This window comes from Geospiza fortis, unplaced genomic scaffold (assembly GCF_000277835.1).
Source record: "Geospiza fortis unplaced genomic scaffold, GeoFor_1.0 scaffold55, whole genome shotgun sequence".
In the NCBI taxonomy this organism is placed as follows: domain Eukaryota; kingdom Metazoa; phylum Chordata; class Aves; order Passeriformes; family Thraupidae; genus Geospiza; species Geospiza fortis.
The window spans coordinates 8,960,744-8,979,729 of NW_005054308.1; the positions used below are offsets into that span (position 1 = coordinate 8,960,744).

At 54.6% G+C, this 18,986-nt stretch overlaps 1 protein-coding gene across 1 annotated transcript; it reads left to right on the forward strand.

Moving 5' to 3' along the window:
- The first annotated feature begins 1,876 nt into the window (after positions 1 to 1,876).
- Positions 1,877 to 13,774, forward strand: HRH2 (histamine receptor H2). The gene is made up of 4 exons (XM_005418888.3): positions 1,877 to 1,988; positions 7,134 to 8,643; positions 11,678 to 11,843; positions 13,577 to 13,774. Exons 2-3 carry the CDS (start codon positions 7,526 to 7,528, stop codon positions 11,694 to 11,696), a joined length of 1,137 nt encoding a protein of 378 aa, XP_005418945.2. The 5' UTR covers positions 1,877 to 1,988; positions 7,134 to 7,525; the 3' UTR covers positions 11,697 to 11,843; positions 13,577 to 13,774.
- Positions 13,775 to 18,986: the final 5,212 nt, after the last annotated feature.

An 18,986-nucleotide genomic window follows, 5' to 3' on the forward strand; every position in this document is an offset into this window, starting at 1 on the left:
TGCACAATCCATGCAGGCTGCACCCTTTCCAGAGAGCTCCCATGGAGGGTGTCACCCCATACAGCCCCACAGAGGCTCCACAGCCATTGCACAGGGTCAGGGTTTGAGGCTCTCCTGTGCTCAGGGGCTTGCAGAAGTGGTGGGTTTCCCTATGACCCAGATGCCCCTGCAAATCTGAAGCTGCTCTGCCACTGCATCCCAAAATGCACCCTCAGATTTCTGCAGAGGCTTTGGGAAGATGGAGCATGCTGAACCCAGAGCCTGCCCCATGGACAGCAGGGGCCTTTTGTTGAGAGGGATTAGAGCAAGGGGGCTGGAGAGGGAATCCTGCCCCAAAAACCAGAGCACTTTGTCCATCCATGGCCCTTCCCACCCTGAGACTTCCTGATGAAAGGTCCCTCATAGAGCAGAGCCAAGCGAGGGGCCCTGCAGTAAATCAACACCTCAGAGACTTCAGCTGACGCAGACATTCCTGAGCAGATTTAAATCTTGTTTGTGAGGAGGGATCCCTCCAGCTCCACACTCTGCACACCCCAGCCACTAGAGAAGCATCTGGGAGCCAGTCCACGGCTCAGCTACCCCAGACACATCACAGAGCTGCTGATAAGCAGGAAAACTCTCTGGTTCCAGCAGATCATAAGCTTATTAAAGATAGATTTGTGCTTTGGTCTGCAGAGATAAACAGATCAAAGGCATTTTGGTCTGTGTGCCAGTGCCACTGTATCCCCGTTTGGCAGAGAGGGAGGCTGGGATGTGCTCCCCATTCCCAGTGCAGGGCATTGGGGGAGCTCAGCCCGGCTGGGGGAGCAGCAGGGAGTGTGCCCAGGGCCACATCCAGACTGTAATAAGCCCATTCTTGGCTATTTGCATGGGGAACTTGGAAGCGCCTCCCTCCCAGGACTCCCTAGGCTGCTCTCCCCGGCCCTGCAGAGCCAGGGGGTGGGCAAGCTTCGCTGGAGTTCTGCTGCCAGCCTGGGATCTGCTCTGCTCAGGAGGAACAGCTAAAAGGGGAAACAGCTCCTCGCACAGCTGGCCCAGCAGCTGATATTTGCATGGTGCTTTGAGACCCACGGATGAAAGATTTGAGAGACACGAAAGGCTGTCACTGCCTGTTTGTCATTTCGTGGTTCCTCCCTGCTATCGCACGCAAAGGAGACACCCTTCAGGAGAGGTGAGAGCAGCTTGAGGGAAAGATGAAACAGTGGAGGCTTTTCCTGCCACGTCCCCTTGCACAAGGAGCACATCTGCACCCCAGAGCTGGCTGGGCTCCAGCTCCCTCCACCCATTTTACAGTCACCCCACCTCTGTCCTTATCTGTCCCCAGTTCAGCACAAGAGTCACCATCCTCCCTGAGCCACCCCTGATATCCCTCCAGGCTCAGCTGTTCTTGCTCTCAGGGGGCTCTCATGAAAAGCTAAAAATTGGGAATGAGTGACAGCATCAGGGTTCCCTACAGCAGGCAAGTGCGTGCCTGCACAAGGGAGCCGGGAGGGAGGGAAGGAACCTTAGCACATGGCAAACGAGCAGCAAGGGCCCTGAAACTTCAGGTGAGTGAGGAAGGTGATGGTATCACTCAAGAAAGCAGCACAGGAGGCAGCAGGCATCCCACCCCTCTCTCCGTGCCAGGCGCGGCTCGGCGGAGCCCGGCACGCCGTGCGCTCGGAGCCGCGCTCGCTTTCAGCATTTCAAATTTGCCGGATGATAACCTCGGTGTCTGAGCTCGCACTCTGATCCCACCCACTTCAGGTCTGACTCATGTTGCAGTCACCGCTGCCCGGGTATTGGTACGAGAGCAGGAGAGAGGCTGGTTCGAGAGGAGGGAGCGAGGAGGAGGAGGAGGAGAGCAGAGAGGAGGGAGGCAGCGCCGCTCGCAGCGCTCGCTGCTGCCTTCGCGCCCCAGCCGCAGCACCGAGGCAAAGTTGAAGCCGGGGCAGCCCCTGAAGCCTCCTACACACCCAGGGGCTCTGAGAAAGCAGCACCTTTCGCAGGTAATGCTTTTGCCTTACTTCTTACTGAGTTGTTACGCTGCTAAAATACTTTTTTGGTGAGATTGAGAAGGGTTGGTGGGTCCCTGCTCAGTGGGATCCTGCACTGGGACAGCTGGGTCAGGTGAGAGGGTGACACTCGTCAGATGCTGGTGCCATCAGCATCCTGTGGTGGCTGAGTGCAGGCCAGTTTGGGGACTTTTTTGGCTGTTGGTGGTGGGGACAGCTGGATCCGACAACACCAGGGGAAGGACATGGGTGCAGTGTGCCCAGGGCAGAGCCCTGCACATCTGTGGTGTGCAGCCTCTCTGCCCAAGCAGCCTCCCCACGGGGGCTGCTGCTGATTTCTCACACTGACCTGCCCGAGCCTTTTCCCTGGGCACTCCAGCCCTTCCACCCAGCCCTGCACCCTGGGGGGATCTGCTGCTGGCCCATCCCAGGGCATGGTCAGAGCTGTGGGGCAGGACACCCCCGGGCTGGGCTGTAGCACAGGAGGGCTGGGCAGTACCAGGGGTGCCCCGTGCTCGCTGTCCCTGTCCAGAATCAGCTTCACGAGGAGGCTGAATCCCAGAAACTCAGGCAGCTCCAAGCACACCCTTGAGCCCGACTCCTCTGTTTTCAGTTTCCCCTTTCCTGGACACTGTCTGCCGAGCAAACTTTCAAAATGCTGACTGCTCTGTGCATTTCCACATTCCTCATCACATTTCCTGATTTCAGGGGTCCTGAACAGCTTCTTATCCACAGAGCCCCTTTCCTCCTGGGGAAGCATGATGGAGGGCTGGTGGCAGTGATGGGAATTTTGTCCTGGCTCCCCCAGCCCCTCTGCTCATGCCAGAGGCAATAATTGCTGCTTTAATCAGACATCGCACTGGGATAGGGCAGAGAGAGCACCAAACTCTGCAGAAGCCCAAAGAACAGGGACAGAAGCATCTGGGGATGCAGCCAGGCAGGACAGCAGTGTCCCCTCACATTTGTCCTCTCCCACATTGCCTGCAAGTCCTACCTGTGACAAATTTGCTGTTGTCCCATTGTGAATCAAGCTTATGAGCCTGGCAGAGGATCAAGAAACCCATTCCCAGCTTAGGAATTTTGCAATTCCCACCATCAAACATCAGGCATCCTGTCTCAGACCAGAAGAATCCCCCACACTCCTTCCCATCTCTTGGCTGAAATACCTCTCCCAGCATGCCCAGATGTTTCATCTCAGGAAGGAGTTGAATATAGTTCTAGAAAAAGCCATGATGCTCTGCTGTGAGCTCTGCATGGCCAGGGGAATGCACTTTGCTCCCAAGTGCAAAGTGCTTTTTCTGCCTGCTCTTTTCTCAGAAAGAAGCTATCATGGGAGGCAGAGGAACATTTCAGGTCTGCAAGGGCACAGCCCTCCTGTCCCTAGGACAGAGCTAAAAGGCTTCATGTGGTGCTTCTCCTGAGCCCCCAGTATTTCCCACTGTCCTTTCCAGAAGTGGGAAATACTTCCCAAAGAGAGGCTGCCACATTCAGACACCTCCTGAGTGCTCCTCTCCACTCATGTGTCTGCTCATGGTGCCGATGTACCCGGGCTTTTAACAGGTTCAGAACAAACCTGTTATGCCATAAGTAGAAGCACAGGAAGGGAGAGCAGCCAATGCATTCCCTGCCAGAGCCAGCACTGCATCCCATTAATCTTACTGCAAAAGTGCAGCTAGTGCTGGAATTAATGATATTAGGGGAAAGGATGCTGAGAGATGGGGAGCGGGAATAAAAAGGTAAAACACAACAGAAATTTCCCATTAATAAAACACAGCCCCCTCCCCAGAGGAGATAAATGCCATTTTAAAGAGGAAAACGGCAGATCAAATGCAACATGGACTGCAACAGAGCAGAAAATATCTGTTCAGGCAAGAGAAAGCAGAAATTACTGTGAGAATTGTAAAGAGGATAATGGGGAGATGATAGGATATTACAGCGGAAAGATCATTAATGCACCACAGAAGGCTATTAACAGAGTTCCTTAAAGATCAGCCTAGAGGTAAATTTTATTTAATGGTTTTCATTAGTGATCTTGGCTCTGAAAATTAGGGCTTCTTTAAGAGAAATGTACTGGTGAGAAACTTGGGAAAAGTTCTGCACTGGACAAGGGACTAAGTACTAGAGGAGAAGAACCAGAGGATCTGTAGATTAACAGAAACACACTGGGCTGGCACAGGCTCACATGCTTAGCAAAAAGCAAAAAATTGCTACTCTAAGCAGCTGAAAACACAATAGGAAAAATATCTGGCTTTTGGGGAACCCCAGGATGAATGCAACAACAAATGCAACCTGAGAAGTCTTCACAGCAGAGATAGCGTCAATCAGAGCACCAGTGCCACGGAAAAGGCACGAGAAAGATGACCCAGAAGCTGTGCCCTGCTCTGGTTCCTTCAATGTCAGGAGGGTGATTTTGAACCACAAACAGGTCCAGGCTGTGATAATGAGGATAATCAGGTAAATGTAAAAGCTGCCTGGTGAGACAGGGCTGGAAAGGTATCATTTATTCCGGCTGGAAAGACTGCCATGGGAAACAGCTGCTCCACTCGTACATCGAGGAGGAAATCAACTCGCTCTGCCAAAACACAACAGGAGCAGAGGACACAGGTATTGAGGGTGGCTGTGAGTGACCCAGGCACAAAGCCAGGGGCACATGTGGAGTCACAGAGAGCCAATGCTCCAGGAGAGAGCTCTGAGCTGGATGCATGGTCTGTGTCCTGCTGGCAGTGAGCTGACAGCCCCCCAGCTGTACCAGCCCTCCAGCCTGCTCTTCCTGCAAAGCCATGTCCAGAGGCAGTGCTCTCCTGCGGGAGTGTTTCCATGAGATAATTTGGCTGGGGGATATGGGGAGGTGTCCCACACCTCCACCACGGTTAGGGTTGCAGCATCACACATCTGAGCTGACAGGAGGCAGGTCCTGCCCCATTCCATGGAGGAACATCCCACGGGTTTGCAGGCAGCTGAGCCACAGAGTCCCCAGCACTACCTGAGCTCCTCTGCAGGGCTGGGGACACCTCTGTCCCCTTGCAAGGGGCCATTCCTTGTCCTGAGCTAATCTGAAAAAGAAATAAGGAGCAAAACTCCTTCTGGGCACATCAGCAGGGCAGGGCTGCACCAGGAGCTGCCCTGGCAGCGTGGCAGGAGCTGAATGAGCTGAAGTGCCCCGAGCTGAGTGCCCCACCAGCAGAGCCCACGTGAGCTGCGAGAGCCAGAGGCAGGAGCGGGTTGTTGGTGTGTGGTGAAGCAGCCACGTAGGAGGCTGCCATCCACCCACAGCATTTTCTAAGTGTGCTACTCCCCCTATAATTTAATCTGCCATTTCCACATGTTGGGAGCAATGAAAGCACATCCCTTTCACTTGGAAATACCCTTCTGTGGGAACAACCTGTTCTCCTCGCTGCCGTCAGTGGGCAGGCAGCGCTCAGCTTGTTCCACGCTCCTTTTGTGAGTGAACAAAGAGCTTTCCATGGCAAGAGCCTGTGCTGCAGCTGGAGGTGAGGAATGGCTCCACACGCTGCTGCTGCTGCCGGGGCTGAAAGCATCGCATCCCTCTCCCAACAGCCTCAATCCCAGCACCCAAACTCAGAGGGCTTCCTGTCTGCCAAGGAGTTTGATCTGCTCAGCAAAACACTTCCCATGGGCTGGTTCATGGCTTGTTGTTTGCTTTCCATGCCTTTAGAAGCAGCAGGGCTGTGGGAGTCGCCTCTAATCTCAGTGGTCCAGGCCCAATCTCTCCCCATTATGGCTCCTGGCAATCAGGGGTTGTTTACTCATGCAGTCTCCCTGGTGTACTCCCTCCTGTGGCCCCCATGCCTTTAGACTTCAATCAAAGACATAAATCATCTGAAGAATATTTCAACCTGCACCACAGGTGTTATCTTGTTGATGCAGAGGGAGTTTAAAATCTCGCCTTTGTCCTCTGACAATGCTGGATCTTTTCTTTCCTGGAGTTTCTTCTGATTGCTCCATCTCTGCAGCCTGTTGCAGCTCTGCCTTCCTGCACAATCCTGGGCACCACCAGGGAGGCTTCACTGCTGTTCCACGGGGTGCAGGGAGCCTGCAGAGCTGGGTCCTGCACCACCCACAGGGACCAGCACATTGAGGAGCATGGGGAGACCCCTCAAATCATCTGGGAGACCACAGCTTGGACACAGGCAGATCCATGAGGGTCAGCAAGTCAGTCCAGCTCCTCAGCCCATTCCCAGCCCTCTTTCTTGTCCCTGCACTGCCTCAATTCCCCTTTAGGTATCTTCCTAACATGGATATTGCTTCCAATCAAGGACCCAAGGAACATTTGAATCAAGTAGTGGCAGGGTCTTGGAGATCACTATAACCAGCAGCTCATTTGTAAGTTAGAGTGCTTTGCTCTGTTATTTCTTCTCTGGCAACATGTGGCGTTTTGTTATTTGTATCCAGACAGAAAACAGCCAGGAAAAATCAGTCTGCAAGGGATATTCTTCTTCCCTTCCAGGACCCAGAGCAGAGTGGGGATTTCACACACAGGCTACAGGAGCTGCTGTGATTTGTGATGGCAGAATGGCTGCTGCAAAGCACAGACACAAGGACAAAGTTTAATGAGATTGGCAGCCGCAGCCAGGATTCAGAAATTACGTAGTTGTGACTAATTTTGCTGAATTGCATAAGAACTGCTATCTCAGGAAAACTGTTTCCTTAGATCCTCGTCGTTCTCACGTTTATTGTAAGCCTATAGGAAGATGACAATTTTAAAATCCCTGCCCTTCTCTCAACATCCCTCCATTACATGGGCACCCCTAGGGGTGGGAGAGCCCAGCTGGCAGGTACCCGGGTGCCTGGCTGCCAAAGGACTTTCAATTTGGGTTTAAGTGGGCTGGAGCAGCCAGGGAGGTACAGACACCTTGCTTCTGGAAGGGTTTGAGGGGAAGTTCAGAGGGTCTTCGCCCACTGCATCTCTGACTTGATGCTTTTATAGAATCACAGAATGGCTTGGAAGGCATCTTACAGATTTCATTCCACCCCCCTGCCAAGGACGGGGACACCTTCTGCAACACCAGGCTGCTCAGAGCCTTAACCAGCCTAGACTTGAACATTTCCAGGGATGGGGCAGCCACAGCTTCTCTGGGCAATCTGTGCCAGGGCCTCACCAGACACTTTCTTTTGCAGGTTGTCCTTGCAAGGTGGCAAAGCTCCGTCCCTGCTGGAGCACTGCTGATCACTGTCACCAACCAAACATGCAGAGGGCATGAGAGCCCACAGCACCTGACTCAGTCGTCACTCAGAGGAAAGGAGAAGGCAAGAAAGGAAAAGAAGCAGTTGAGATCCACCAGCAGCTGCCACAGGGCATCAGCTCCAGCACTGAGCTCCCAGAGGGGGCCAACAGGCACAAATGAGTTGCAGTGCCACATCTTTCCTAGACCATGTCATTCCCAGCACACAAGGCTGAACATGTAAAATGACTCTGCAATGTTCTCTAAGGTCTCTGTAGAACAAGGGTCACTTTGGGAAGGGCTCTAGGCCTGCATGGTCCAGGCTCACTCCAAGCAGCTTTGGAGCTGATGAGAGCAGGACTGCTCCATCCTTGCAGTGACACCATGGATCCGTGTTACAACCACACAAGCTCTCAAAAAAGCATGGACCGCCCCCTGCAGCTGCTGGTCGGGTTCTTTCTGGGCATCCTCATCTTGATCACTCTCTGTGGTAACATCATCGTGTGCCTGGCCGTCACCCTGGACCGGCGGCTGCGGAGTTTGACAAACCGCATCATCGTGTCCCTGGCCATCACAGACCTGCTGCTGGGGCTGCTGGTGCTGCCCTTCTCTGCTTTCTATGAGCTCACCAAGGAGTGGCCATTTGGCAGCGTTCTGTGCAACATCTACACCAGCCTGGACGTCATGCTGTGCACAGCCTCCATCCTCAACCTCCTCATGATCAGCCTGGACCGCTACTTTGCCATCACCACCCCGCTCCGCTACGGCCAGGTGGTCACTCCCTCCCGGGTGGCCGTGGGCTTGGCTGTCATCTGGACCGTTTCACTGATGGTCTCCTTCCTACCCATCCACCTGGGCTGGAACACCAAGGGGACAGTGCAGAACACAGGCCCCCCCTGCAGCAAGGAGTGCACGCTGGCTGTGAACCTTGTGTACGGGTTGGTGGACAGCTTGCTCACCTTCTACATCCCTCTGGTCATCATGTGCATCACCTACTACCGGATACTCAGGATAGCCAGGGAGCAAGCCAAGAGGATAAACCACACGTGGGGCAACGCGCCCATGCCCCACATGGTGAAGGAGCACAAAGCCACCGTGACACTGGCAGTGGTGCTGGGAGCCTTCATCGTCTGCTGGTTCCCCTACTTCACCCTGTTCACCTACCGGGGAGTGTGGGGGGACAGCAAGGTCAAAGGCACACCCATGTCCATTGTGCTCTGGCTGGGCTATGCCAACTCAGCCCTGAACCCCATCCTCTACGGGACATTCAACAAGGATTTCCGAGTGGCCTACCAGAACTTGCTGCACTGCTGCAGGATGGGATGCCCCAGGAACTCCCACCTGCCTCCCCTGCAGAAGGCCCAGCCCAGGGGCAGGCACGGCCAGGGCAGGCAGGAGGGCAAACCCTTGAAGCTGGAGGTGAGGAACGAGAAGGGGACTCTGCTCACTGATGGAGCCCTCAAGAGGTAAGAGCCTTCCTACACTCGGGACTTGGATGGCAGGTCTGGCCCTAGAGAGGAAGGCAGAGATGGGGACCCCACATCGTCCATGGACTTTTAAGCAACAAATTGATGCCTCAGCTGGAGATCCTTGCCCAGGCAACTCCTAAATTCAGCCACTCAGAAATTCCTCAGCACCCATAAGAACCCAGCTTGTGTCCCTTCCATGCTGGCAGCACAACTCCAGGTACTCCAGCTTCCCACATGGCTGGGCCTCCCCGGGAATTGCCACTGTTCTCAGGGAGCACAAAATGTCCCCTGGCTTTGCTGGGTAATGGGGACAGTTGCCATCAGAATTTGCTGTACAGAATGGGGTGAAGCTTTTAGCTGGTGCTGCTCCCCAAAATCAGCCGTGTCCCTGTGAGGAACAGACAGCAAATTCTGGGCGCAGAGCAGAGCTTCAGGGGCCAGGAAAGGTGACAGAAGGGAAGATGGGAATTAGTCCTGGGGCACAGTCAGAGCACCTGCAGCCAGGCTGGGAGTCCCTGCAGGAGCCAAGGTCTGGGCTCCCAGCTCCATGCAGAGCAGCTTGGGCTTCCCTCCCTGCCCGAGCCACACACCCTCAGCATTTCAGGCACCAGTTTCCATCAGCAGTGAATTCTGCCAACAGCAAGTTCCATTCCCATCTCTGGAAAGGGGAAGGAGTAGCCCAAATTAGGCTGGCAGATGTTTTTAGAAATACAAATGCCCATGTAAAGTTAGAGCAAAAAATTCCCTCCGTGTCATCCCGAGCGTGTTATGAGGGTCAGCCCCAGCAAAGGGTGTGGTGAGAGAGCAGGATGGGAGCAAAGTGGGCAAGTTCTGTGCCAGGCTGCCTCCCCAGCCCCCTCCCTGGGCACCCACATCCCCACAGGGCTGTGCCACGCTCTCACTGCCTCACTCCAAGGTGTTCGCTCAGCCAAGCCCAAGGAGAACAGAGAGGCAGGCTGTCAATCTGCTGCTCCTGAGATAATCTAACCTCTAAGCAGTGCCTGATAAGCAGCCCAGAAACTTTCCATCCATAGATAAGGAGCCCTTTGATTCCCTGTTCCCAGCGTGGCAGCAGAGAAGCCGTGCTCAGCTCGCGCTCTCCCGGCACGTGCCCTTGATCCTGCCCCAGAAAGAGTCTTAAGCCACCAAAAGGAGAACTCAGGGAGGTGAACCAAAGTTCAGAGCCATCCAAAAGGCTGATCCAGCGTTGTGCCTCCCCCAGAGCACCAATGTGACTGTACCCAAGGGAGGGGTGCAGAAAAAGAGATACAGAGAGATGGATTGACATGAACAAATACAAGAATGCAGGTCCTGGGGCTGCCTTTTTCCATTTCCAAGGAATTAATGAGGAGCCAAAAGTTACAGCATTTGGCAAATTGTAGGTTGTCTATAAAAACATATGGAAAATGTGTCTAAGGTGGTGGGGGAGTTTCTGCAAACATACAGAGACAAAGAGAGCTCTCCTGTTTACTCACACAGAAGTGCAGCCCCTGGGCAAACCAGGAGCTCTGCACTGAGGCTCTGCAGCTGAACCAGGAGAGCTCAGGGGGAACAGGCTGTTGGGACTTCCCTGCACAGCCAAGAGAGAACAGAATATAAATGTCAGTGTCTTCTCAAAATGCTGACTTACCACAAAGGGAAAATAATGACTTGGAGGGAGATTAAAGGGGAAGAAAAATGTTCCTCAGGCAGAGGGCAGGGTCACTGATTTCCTGGCTTTTTTACCCTCTCAGCTTTTCTGGGTAGAAGAGATTCTTCCCCTGGTTCCTCACAGGAAACACTCAAGCACGGGGATGTTTCCTGACCTTTCTAAATCCAGTGAGCTCCACCCCACCCTACACAGTATCACCACTGTGGTTTCCACTCACAATCAGATAGAGTTGCTCGAGCACCTGCTTTTACTTTCTGTCCTTCTCTTCATGGCCCTCTCACCCCACAGCAATCATGCACCAATGATCAAATGTGGCCCCTTCCAGCCCTTTTTCCCATAGTCAGATACACCAAGATCTGCTGTTGGCAGATGATCAGGATCAACTAATGCCACACAAGACAGGTGAGCACAGGATTTACCTGTTCACCAAAAACCTGGCACCCAATTTCACCCACAGCACAAACCAAGCTGGTTCCTCTCTGCAGAGTCTTCAGAGTCATCTGCCCTGAACATGTTAACAGGAAAAGACCAACATAAATCATTCCAAAAACTCATAACACCCCAGATAGGAGCACCCAGAGCTCAGAAGAGCTCTGCTCAGAGAAGCTCTGTGGGATCATTCAAGGGAAAACAGAATTTTGAACTGTTGCCCTTAATAACAATGTTCTTTTCAGTTATGAGGCATAGGGAAAAGACTAACAAACAAGAGTGGAAACACTGGAGCACTGCAGCAGTCTCAAGGGTCACTCAGAGCCTCAGTCAGGAGGAGGGCAGGGAATCAAAGGCCACAGGACCTCCAGAGCAGCTGGGGGCTGGAGGGCACTTCCATCAATGAGGACCAGGTAGGGCTGAGAGTACAGGACCAAGCAGAGAGGCAATGGGAAGACTGCTGCTCCCATTTCCACACCAGGCATCAGAGAGGGAGGCAACTCACACAAAACCAGTAAAGAAAAGCAGAGGACCTCAGGAACCTGTTTCAGTGCAGCAGGACGGGGCTCTGGAGAGCCCTGGAGCTTGGCTTGCTCTGTAGGCTCTGAGAGCAGACCCTGATGTTCAGAGAGATTAAAATCCCATGAGAGGGAGCATTCAGCACTAACTGGATGTGCTGGAGAAGAAAACTCTGGAGCTGAATGAGTGGCTGTGGATCCATTCTTGCATGCCATCTGTGCTTAGAGCAGCATGGAACAGGACCATGGCCACAATATATGGGCAAAGGAAAAGCCAATTCCCACTGGAAAGGGTCCCTGTCCTGGTCACAACACGCCTGGCCCAGCTGCCAGCCTCAGGCAGACACTGAGCAAAGCCAGGCTCAACCAGGCTGGCCCTGACAGACTGCACTGTTCTTTTTCTCTCTCTTCATGTGCAATTTAACCTTTCCAGCACTGGAGCTTTCCTGTGAGTCTCAGCCAGCCCGCTGCCCTAGGACCCACATCTCCCAGCCTTCAACTCCTGGCTGCCCTCTTCCAAAATCCTGCCTGTGAGGTTGAAAGGACAACACTCAACTTTCCTCAGTGCAAAACTCGACAGCAGAGGCGAGAGCTGCAGGGTGAGTACAAGGCCAGGGTCCCTGAGTGAAAATGAGGGAGCTGTCCCTGCTGTGGCACCCACTGCAGTTTTCCTGGTGCAGGCATCCCTTCCTGATGGTGCCTGGTGCAAAGGGTGATACCATCAGAGATGAATCCTCACTCCTTTATCCATCACTGGCTGCTCTCCAACCAAGTCCCAAGCCAGGGGAGGTGCACAGAGCTGGGTCCCCCCTCTGTGGCTGCCCTGGAGTTTTGGGATTATAGAGTCAGCCTGAAAGATGCTGCAGCCTGCCTGCTCCTCATGCACTGCAGAGGCAGCTGCATTCAGACCATGAATTTCCAGCACACTTCATTTTCATGCAAGCCTACATCCCCAGAAATTGCCAGCAGCTTTGGCGGAGATGCTGGCAGGGCTCCCGAGGTGAAGAGCTGATGCTGCACCAGGCATTGCTGCTCTCTCCGAGTGGTGCTGGGCTGGAGGCCACGACTGCCATGCATGGGGATGCCTCTCAGCTCCAGAGAGCCACTTTGTGCAGCCCTTTCCAGGAAGAGTCAGGCAAGGTCACCCTGACCTCCAGGTGCTCTCCCCTCCAACGCTGCATGCTGATAACCTGGGCTCTCCATATTGACTGTGCCCTGGGGGGGAAATAGAGTCACAACGTGCTGGAGGCTGGGCACACTTTGTCCCTGCTGCACCCTGAGCACTTCTAACCTCAGCCAAGGTCACAGCAATTACAGGAGCTGGTGCTGTGTGTCCACACACAGAGCTGGGGTGCAGGGACCTGTACCCAGGGGTGCACCATAAACCTGCACTGCTCAGAGGTACCCCCTGTGCATCACCCTGGAAATGCCATTGCCCATCAGCAGAAGGAGAAGCAGAGCATTGGAGGCTGCAGATGCTGCTCTTTGGGGAGGCATCACTGCTGCCCTGCAGCAGGAGCAGAGTGAACCCTCCAGTCTGGAAACCACAAAGCACAAAGTGAAGGTCCCCAGGGCAGGCACAGTGCAGACACAAGGCAGAGTCATCTCTGCTGCTGTCACTGCCCAGCAGCAGGGGCAGAGGGGACACCAATTCCAGCTCTTCTGCTTCATGCTTTCTGTCCCTGTGCATATGTTCTAAGACACACGCAGTTTCTGTGAGGTAAAAGCAAAATGCCAGCCATCCCCTGAGAGGATGCTGATCTAATCAGCAGAATGAAGCAGAGGTCTGGGGGAGAGGTTTGCAGGAGATCTGAGGTCTTGGTGTGACCACAGATTTCCTCTCTGCACCATGGGGGTGGGGACAGGAAATACCACCTCATACAGGACACCCAACCAAAGAGCTCCTGACCAAAAAATTCCCTGACCCACAGCAGGGAGAGGGGCCATGGGAGAGGCAGCACCCAGGAGCAGAGCACTGCCAGCTCCAGGACATCAACTTTTGTCAGGCTACAACTCTGACAGCTCAGCCCTGCTGCTGCTAGCTGGCCCGAGGGACAGGAAGAACAGGCAGAGAAAGCCACAAAGCAGAGTGATATTGCTCAGAGGGGCGTTGGGTGACAGGTCTTGGGGTGATGCAAGCCTGCTCAGCTCTGCCCAAATGCCAGCACTCAGCATTTAGTGGGGGATGCCGCGAGCACCCTCACAGCCTCACATCACAGTCCCTCCCTGGGTGCTGAGGGCAGCAGCCCTTACACTGGGGAGCAGGAGAGGGGGGAAATGGACCCATCTGCATCTTGTAAAGTCACTGATCACCCTCTGGGTTCCCCTGCAGGTTCCTGCTCTGGCACATGGCATCACTCCATCCCCAAACTCTGCTGGAGAGGCCTCTGCCCACCCACGTTTCCTCCCAGGAGGGTGCTGGGTTAGAAGAGCCCTCGGAGGAGCTGCAGAAGAACATCTGCCCATCCTGTGGGGACTGACACTTTCAGCATGAAGAGATGCCTGGGGTGCTGGGTCAGGAAGCAGTGCATGCCTTGGCAGGGCAGGGCAGGGCAGGGCAGGGCTGGGAGTGCCCTCCCCAGAGCCCTGGCAGTGGCTCAGGCTGCAGGGGAAGGGGCTGCTGTTGAGGTCTTGGTGCCAGGCAGAGCAGCCTAGGGTGGAGAAAGACAACACAGGCACCACCTTCCCTGGTGTCCTAGGGATGTACCCACCCCTCAGAGGAGCAAGGCCCTGGCAGATGGGGTGACATGGCAGGAGGGCTCAGGGTGGTGGGTGCTGGCAGCCACGAGTGCCGGATGTCTGTGCACAGGACATCCCAGGCCCTCAGCATCCACGCTGGGGCAAGGCTGCTTCCCATCCCTGGGGCTGTCCTTACAGCACATCCCCTGTCCCAGCCCTACTGCCAGGCAAAGAGAAGCCCTGGAGCCCGCTGGGGAGGCACTGAGCAGCCAGGCTTGCCCCAGGCTCTGCCCTCCCGAGAAGCTCAACATCAATGCTCCCAAAAGAGAAGATTTCTGCACAGGCTTGGGGCAGAAATAATCAGTGGTATTAAAAAAATCTATTTAAGACATAAGGAAAATGAGATGCTTGATTTCTGTGGGAAATATGAGATACTTCATTTCTGTGGTTGTACTTTGTCCTGGGAAGAGCCTCTCTGCCCTGCTCCATCCTGCTGTCCCATCCCCATCCCTCTGCTGGGACAGAACCTGAACACACAGCACAAACACCCAAAACAGAGGCACAGCTACCCTGGGCAAGGCTGGCACCCCCCAGAGCACATCTTGCCCTGTGGGACCAGCCAGATGATCCCTCCTTGTCCCTGAGCTGATGGAGCAGGGGACACTTTGCCATCCCGCAGGGGCAGCACCGCCGGCTCGGAGCTCCCCCTGCTTGCTGCAGGCACGGAGCAGCCCCGAGCCCCGGCCACGCCGAGGGTGTCACCCACTGTCACCACCCATGGTGGGACTGGGCTGCCCGACCCTGCACAGCACATCCCAATTGTCACTACAGGACACAAAACAATACAAGCACACACTGCTGCTCTCAAGGTGAAGAAAAGGACAAGTTTGTTTTCTGACTCCCACGTTTATAGATTTCCAAAAGTGGCAGTGGATTGGAGGGTGAAAGTGCCACCTCTCCAATGACACTGGACAAACCAACAGTCCATCAAATACCTCCTCCTCCTCCATAAAAGAATGCAAAGCAATAAGTTATTTACAGAAGGGGTGCGAGAAAGTTTGCTACAAGAATGTAAACATCAGAAGGCTTAGAAAACCTTAAAAAATCAGGGTCACACCCAATCACTCCCCCAACTCCTCAACACCCCCCGAGCCACCCCAGCGCTGGGTGTCACCATCTGCCACCTGCACCTCCGTGGGTGTCACCCTCCACCACTCATTAGGGGTTACAGAGAGCAATTGGCTCCCAAAGAGTGAGGAAAGCTGAGAGGGGGGAGCATTGCAGCCCCAGTACCCGCCAGCACAGCCAGATCCCACCAAACATCAGTGGGCAAGGAAACCTCCCCAGCATGGCGATGCCCTGGCTGGCAAGGTCCCCTCCTGTGGCCTTGGGGTGAGGAGTGATGAAACTCCTGGGCTGAGCCCCCAGAGCAGATGGAGAAATTGCCTGATCAGCAGCTTTGTAGAGCAGCAGGAGCCGGGTCCCTGCACAGGGGGAGCTTTTCCCTTTTCCTCCCCAAACCAACCCGGCAGGAGCACGGGCCAGGAGCATCCATGCTCTGCTCCAGCTCCGGGAGGAACTGGCAAACACACACCCAAACCCCTGCCACCTATGATAACAATTAGAGGCTTATCTAATTGCAAAAATAATTGCAATTGAAGTGTTTAATTACCATACTAAGCAGGAAGAGCTGTTTCCCACTGTTCCAGTAGCACTCCCGATCCATCAAACAAGGTTTGGGGCTTGTTTGGGTGCTGGGCTTTTTGGGGTTTTTTTCAGTTTTCTTTTTTTGATTATTAGATTGCAGCCCCAGGGGATGAAGAGATTTGCTAATTAGGGTCTTGGAGAACAGCTACCAATTCACAAACACTTGCTTTTAATTTCAATACTAACAAGGCTGGAAGGGGGAGAAAGCCAAAATGCAGAGAACATCTGTGGCAGGGCTGGCTGCAGCAGGGCTGACACTGCTCAGGGACCATCCCAGAGACCCCGGGAATGGGCTGGGGTCGGTGCAAGCTCAGGCAGGGCGGAGTTGCTGCTCTGGGTCGCTGCTGTCACTGCAGCCCCCACACAAACTAATCCCAGCATCGATCATCTGTCTAATCCCCCCAGGGACCATCGGCTTTCTCAGTGATGGGCTAATCCTGGTCCTGAGGCAACCGTTCCATCCCCTGGGGGTGCAGCAGCAAGAATTTCTCCAGGTGACATTTGGTTTTGTTCTTCTCTAAACTGACAACAAAAGGGAATTTAATTCTCTCACCAAGCAGCAATTCTGAGAGGGAAGAGAAACTGCTTAGGAAGCTCCTAACCAACATCTGTTCTCACAGATAGGAAATATCCCCTGCTAGTGGAGGGAGCACAGGCAGGGCTGGCTGCCAAGTGCATGGGGACATCCCCATCCCCCTGTCCCTGCAGGGGACACTGGAGCTCCACTGCCCCAAATGTGGCACCAAATCCTCACCTTGCTCCACCAGCCACCCCAGGGACCCACCTGCCTGGGCTTTTTCCACCAAACCACCTTTCCTGTCCTTAGCACAGCTCTGGGGAGAGTCCAAAAACCTGCCAAGAGGAGACACAGGGAAGGAGAGAAGCACAGGGGAGGCAGGAGCAGCTGCAGGGCATCCAGGCATCCTGTCCCCCAGGAGCACAGCTGATATGTGGTGGTTGCCACAGGCCGGAGGCAAAGGAGCGTTTTATTTCTTTTAGATAAAAGAGAAACATCAGTAGAATGAGAAAAAAAACTGTGTTGGGGCTTGTTGGTTTTTTTTCAGGCTGTCATGTGATTAAACACAGAGGGAACAGAAAGGTAGAGAACAGCCTCGAGCAGTGGAAAATGAGAAACTTTGTGTTAGAAATCTCAAGATTGGATTTTCTGGAATAAAATACATTTTGGGGTCACTCACCCAACAGTTTTGGCTGGGGAATCATGCCTCTGGAAAGGTTATGGAACCCATTTCCTCCCCACTAATCTAAAAATCACATCTCCATGATGAAGCATCTTGAAAGCAAGGACAAGCACTCCCTTCCAGCACGGAGGAGATGACCATAGGGAAGGCAGCATCAGGTACCTTCCTGGCCTCAGCTAAACCCTTCCTGCCCAGCATTCCCCCACCTCCAAGGACGCCAAGGCTGGCAGTGCCAGAGGCTCAGGCAGACCCCAGCCCCCGCAGGGTGGTGGCCGTGAGACCAGGAGCATGGTGGTGTCACTGGGATGGTGGCCAAGGGACCAGAGAGAGAGGACAGAGCCACTAGAGGGCACAAGCGTGACAGAAACACATCGGGGGACCTCCAGCTTCGGCGGTTCAACAGTCCCAGAGCTCCCCAAACCCCCTCATCACCCCCACCTCCCAAAAGGGCACCCCCAGCTCTCCCCCAGCAGTAACAAATCTTCTCCTGGAGGCCCAGGACACCACCAGGCAGAGCTGGCCATGGAGATCTGGGTGCTCCTGGGCAGGCAGCGAGGTGTGGGTCCTTCAAGGAGACATCTGGTCATTGCCAAGGGATGTGTCCAAAGTCCTTCTGTCCTTCTGGCCTTCCCTTCTCCTTCTCCCCAGAGCCTCCTTCAGGCAGGCGCTCCCCTCCCCACTCCTGCAGCCACCACCACTTTCATTGAGGCTTTTCCACCAAACCAAGCACCATTTGTAGGTAAAACAGCTGCCAGAGGCTGCTCTGCTGGAACAGGCGCCCCCGTGTCCCCCAGCAAACAGAAATTGTCACACCCTCCTTCCTCTGTGCGACACAGCTTCACCCACGTGTGTGCACACCCTGTGTGGGTCGGCTGTCCTCGGTGCAGGATGGGGTCACAGAGCCCTATGTCCAAGGTTAGCTGTCCTTGGAGCTGTCCTTGGTGCAGGATGGGACTCACAGAGCCCTGTGTCCAAGGTTAGCTGTCCTTGGAGCTGTCCTTGGTGCAGGATGGGACTCACAGAGCCCTGTGTCCAAGGTTAGCTGTCCTTGGAGCTGTCCTTGGTGCAGGATGGGACTCACAGAGCCCTATGTCCAAGGTTAGCTGTCCTTGGTGCAGGATGGGGTCACAGAGCCCTATGTCCAAGGTTAGCTGTCCTTGGTGCAGGATGGGGCTCACAGAGCCCTGTTTCCAGAGCTGTATCCCCGCTCCCAGCCCCATGAGCACCCTGAGACTTCCGTGTGGGTGTCAGAGCCGCTCTCAGCACCTGGGCTGCCCCATCCCTCCACCCAGCCTGGGCGTAGCTGGCAGGTGCTGTCACCCCGGGGGTGTTTGCACAGCTGTCAGGGATGGATCTGCTCTCCTTGCTCACCGTTCCCATCCCACGGGCAGCACTGATCCCCTCCCTGCCGGCAGGAACCCGGAGCTGCTGCAGGCAGCGGCAGCAGCGCCCTCCGACCCCGGGCACACAGGGACTGATGGTGATTAAACACAGCCCCAGTGCTGATAATTAATTTCTTAGAGGATGAATTACTTGGGAAAGCTCCAGAATGAATGTTGTTCTTCCTGCCACAAAACTGCTAGGTCTCTTCGGGCTTTTAAAACAATCTAAAAGCAAAGGGGAAGAACATCTCCTGATGAAGAACTGCCATGCCCTGGGCGAGGGGGACTGCTGGGTTTGGGGTCTCTGCTGGGGCTGTTCTCTGGATCCATGAGGTTGCAGGCAGGGCAGGAGGATGTGCTGGCACTGCCCATGTCCCAGCAGTCGGGAGACCCTCAGGAGAGGCTGTGGGCATTGGCCAGACACCCTCCAGCAGCTCCTTAGACTCATCTTAGTCCACACCTTGGGCTGAGACGTCCCCATCTCCCCATGGGACCTGCCCAGGGAGCCACAGGGATCTGTGTGGGGAGCACCCAGCTGCCCTCTCCCGGGCACTGCCTGCCACCCCCAGGGTGGACGTGGCTGTCCCCATGTCCCTCTGCCCAGCCCGGCCCCTGCGGGAGTGAGCAGCCCCTGCAGACAGCTCTGCTGTGCGCAGCTCTCCATCCCTTTTTCTTAATAGGAAGCATTTTTCTGTTTCATTTCCCTTACCCTTGGAGCTGTAACCGCCTTTCTGCAGCAAAACACACAAAACCAAGGAAATTCTTCTCCCTTTGC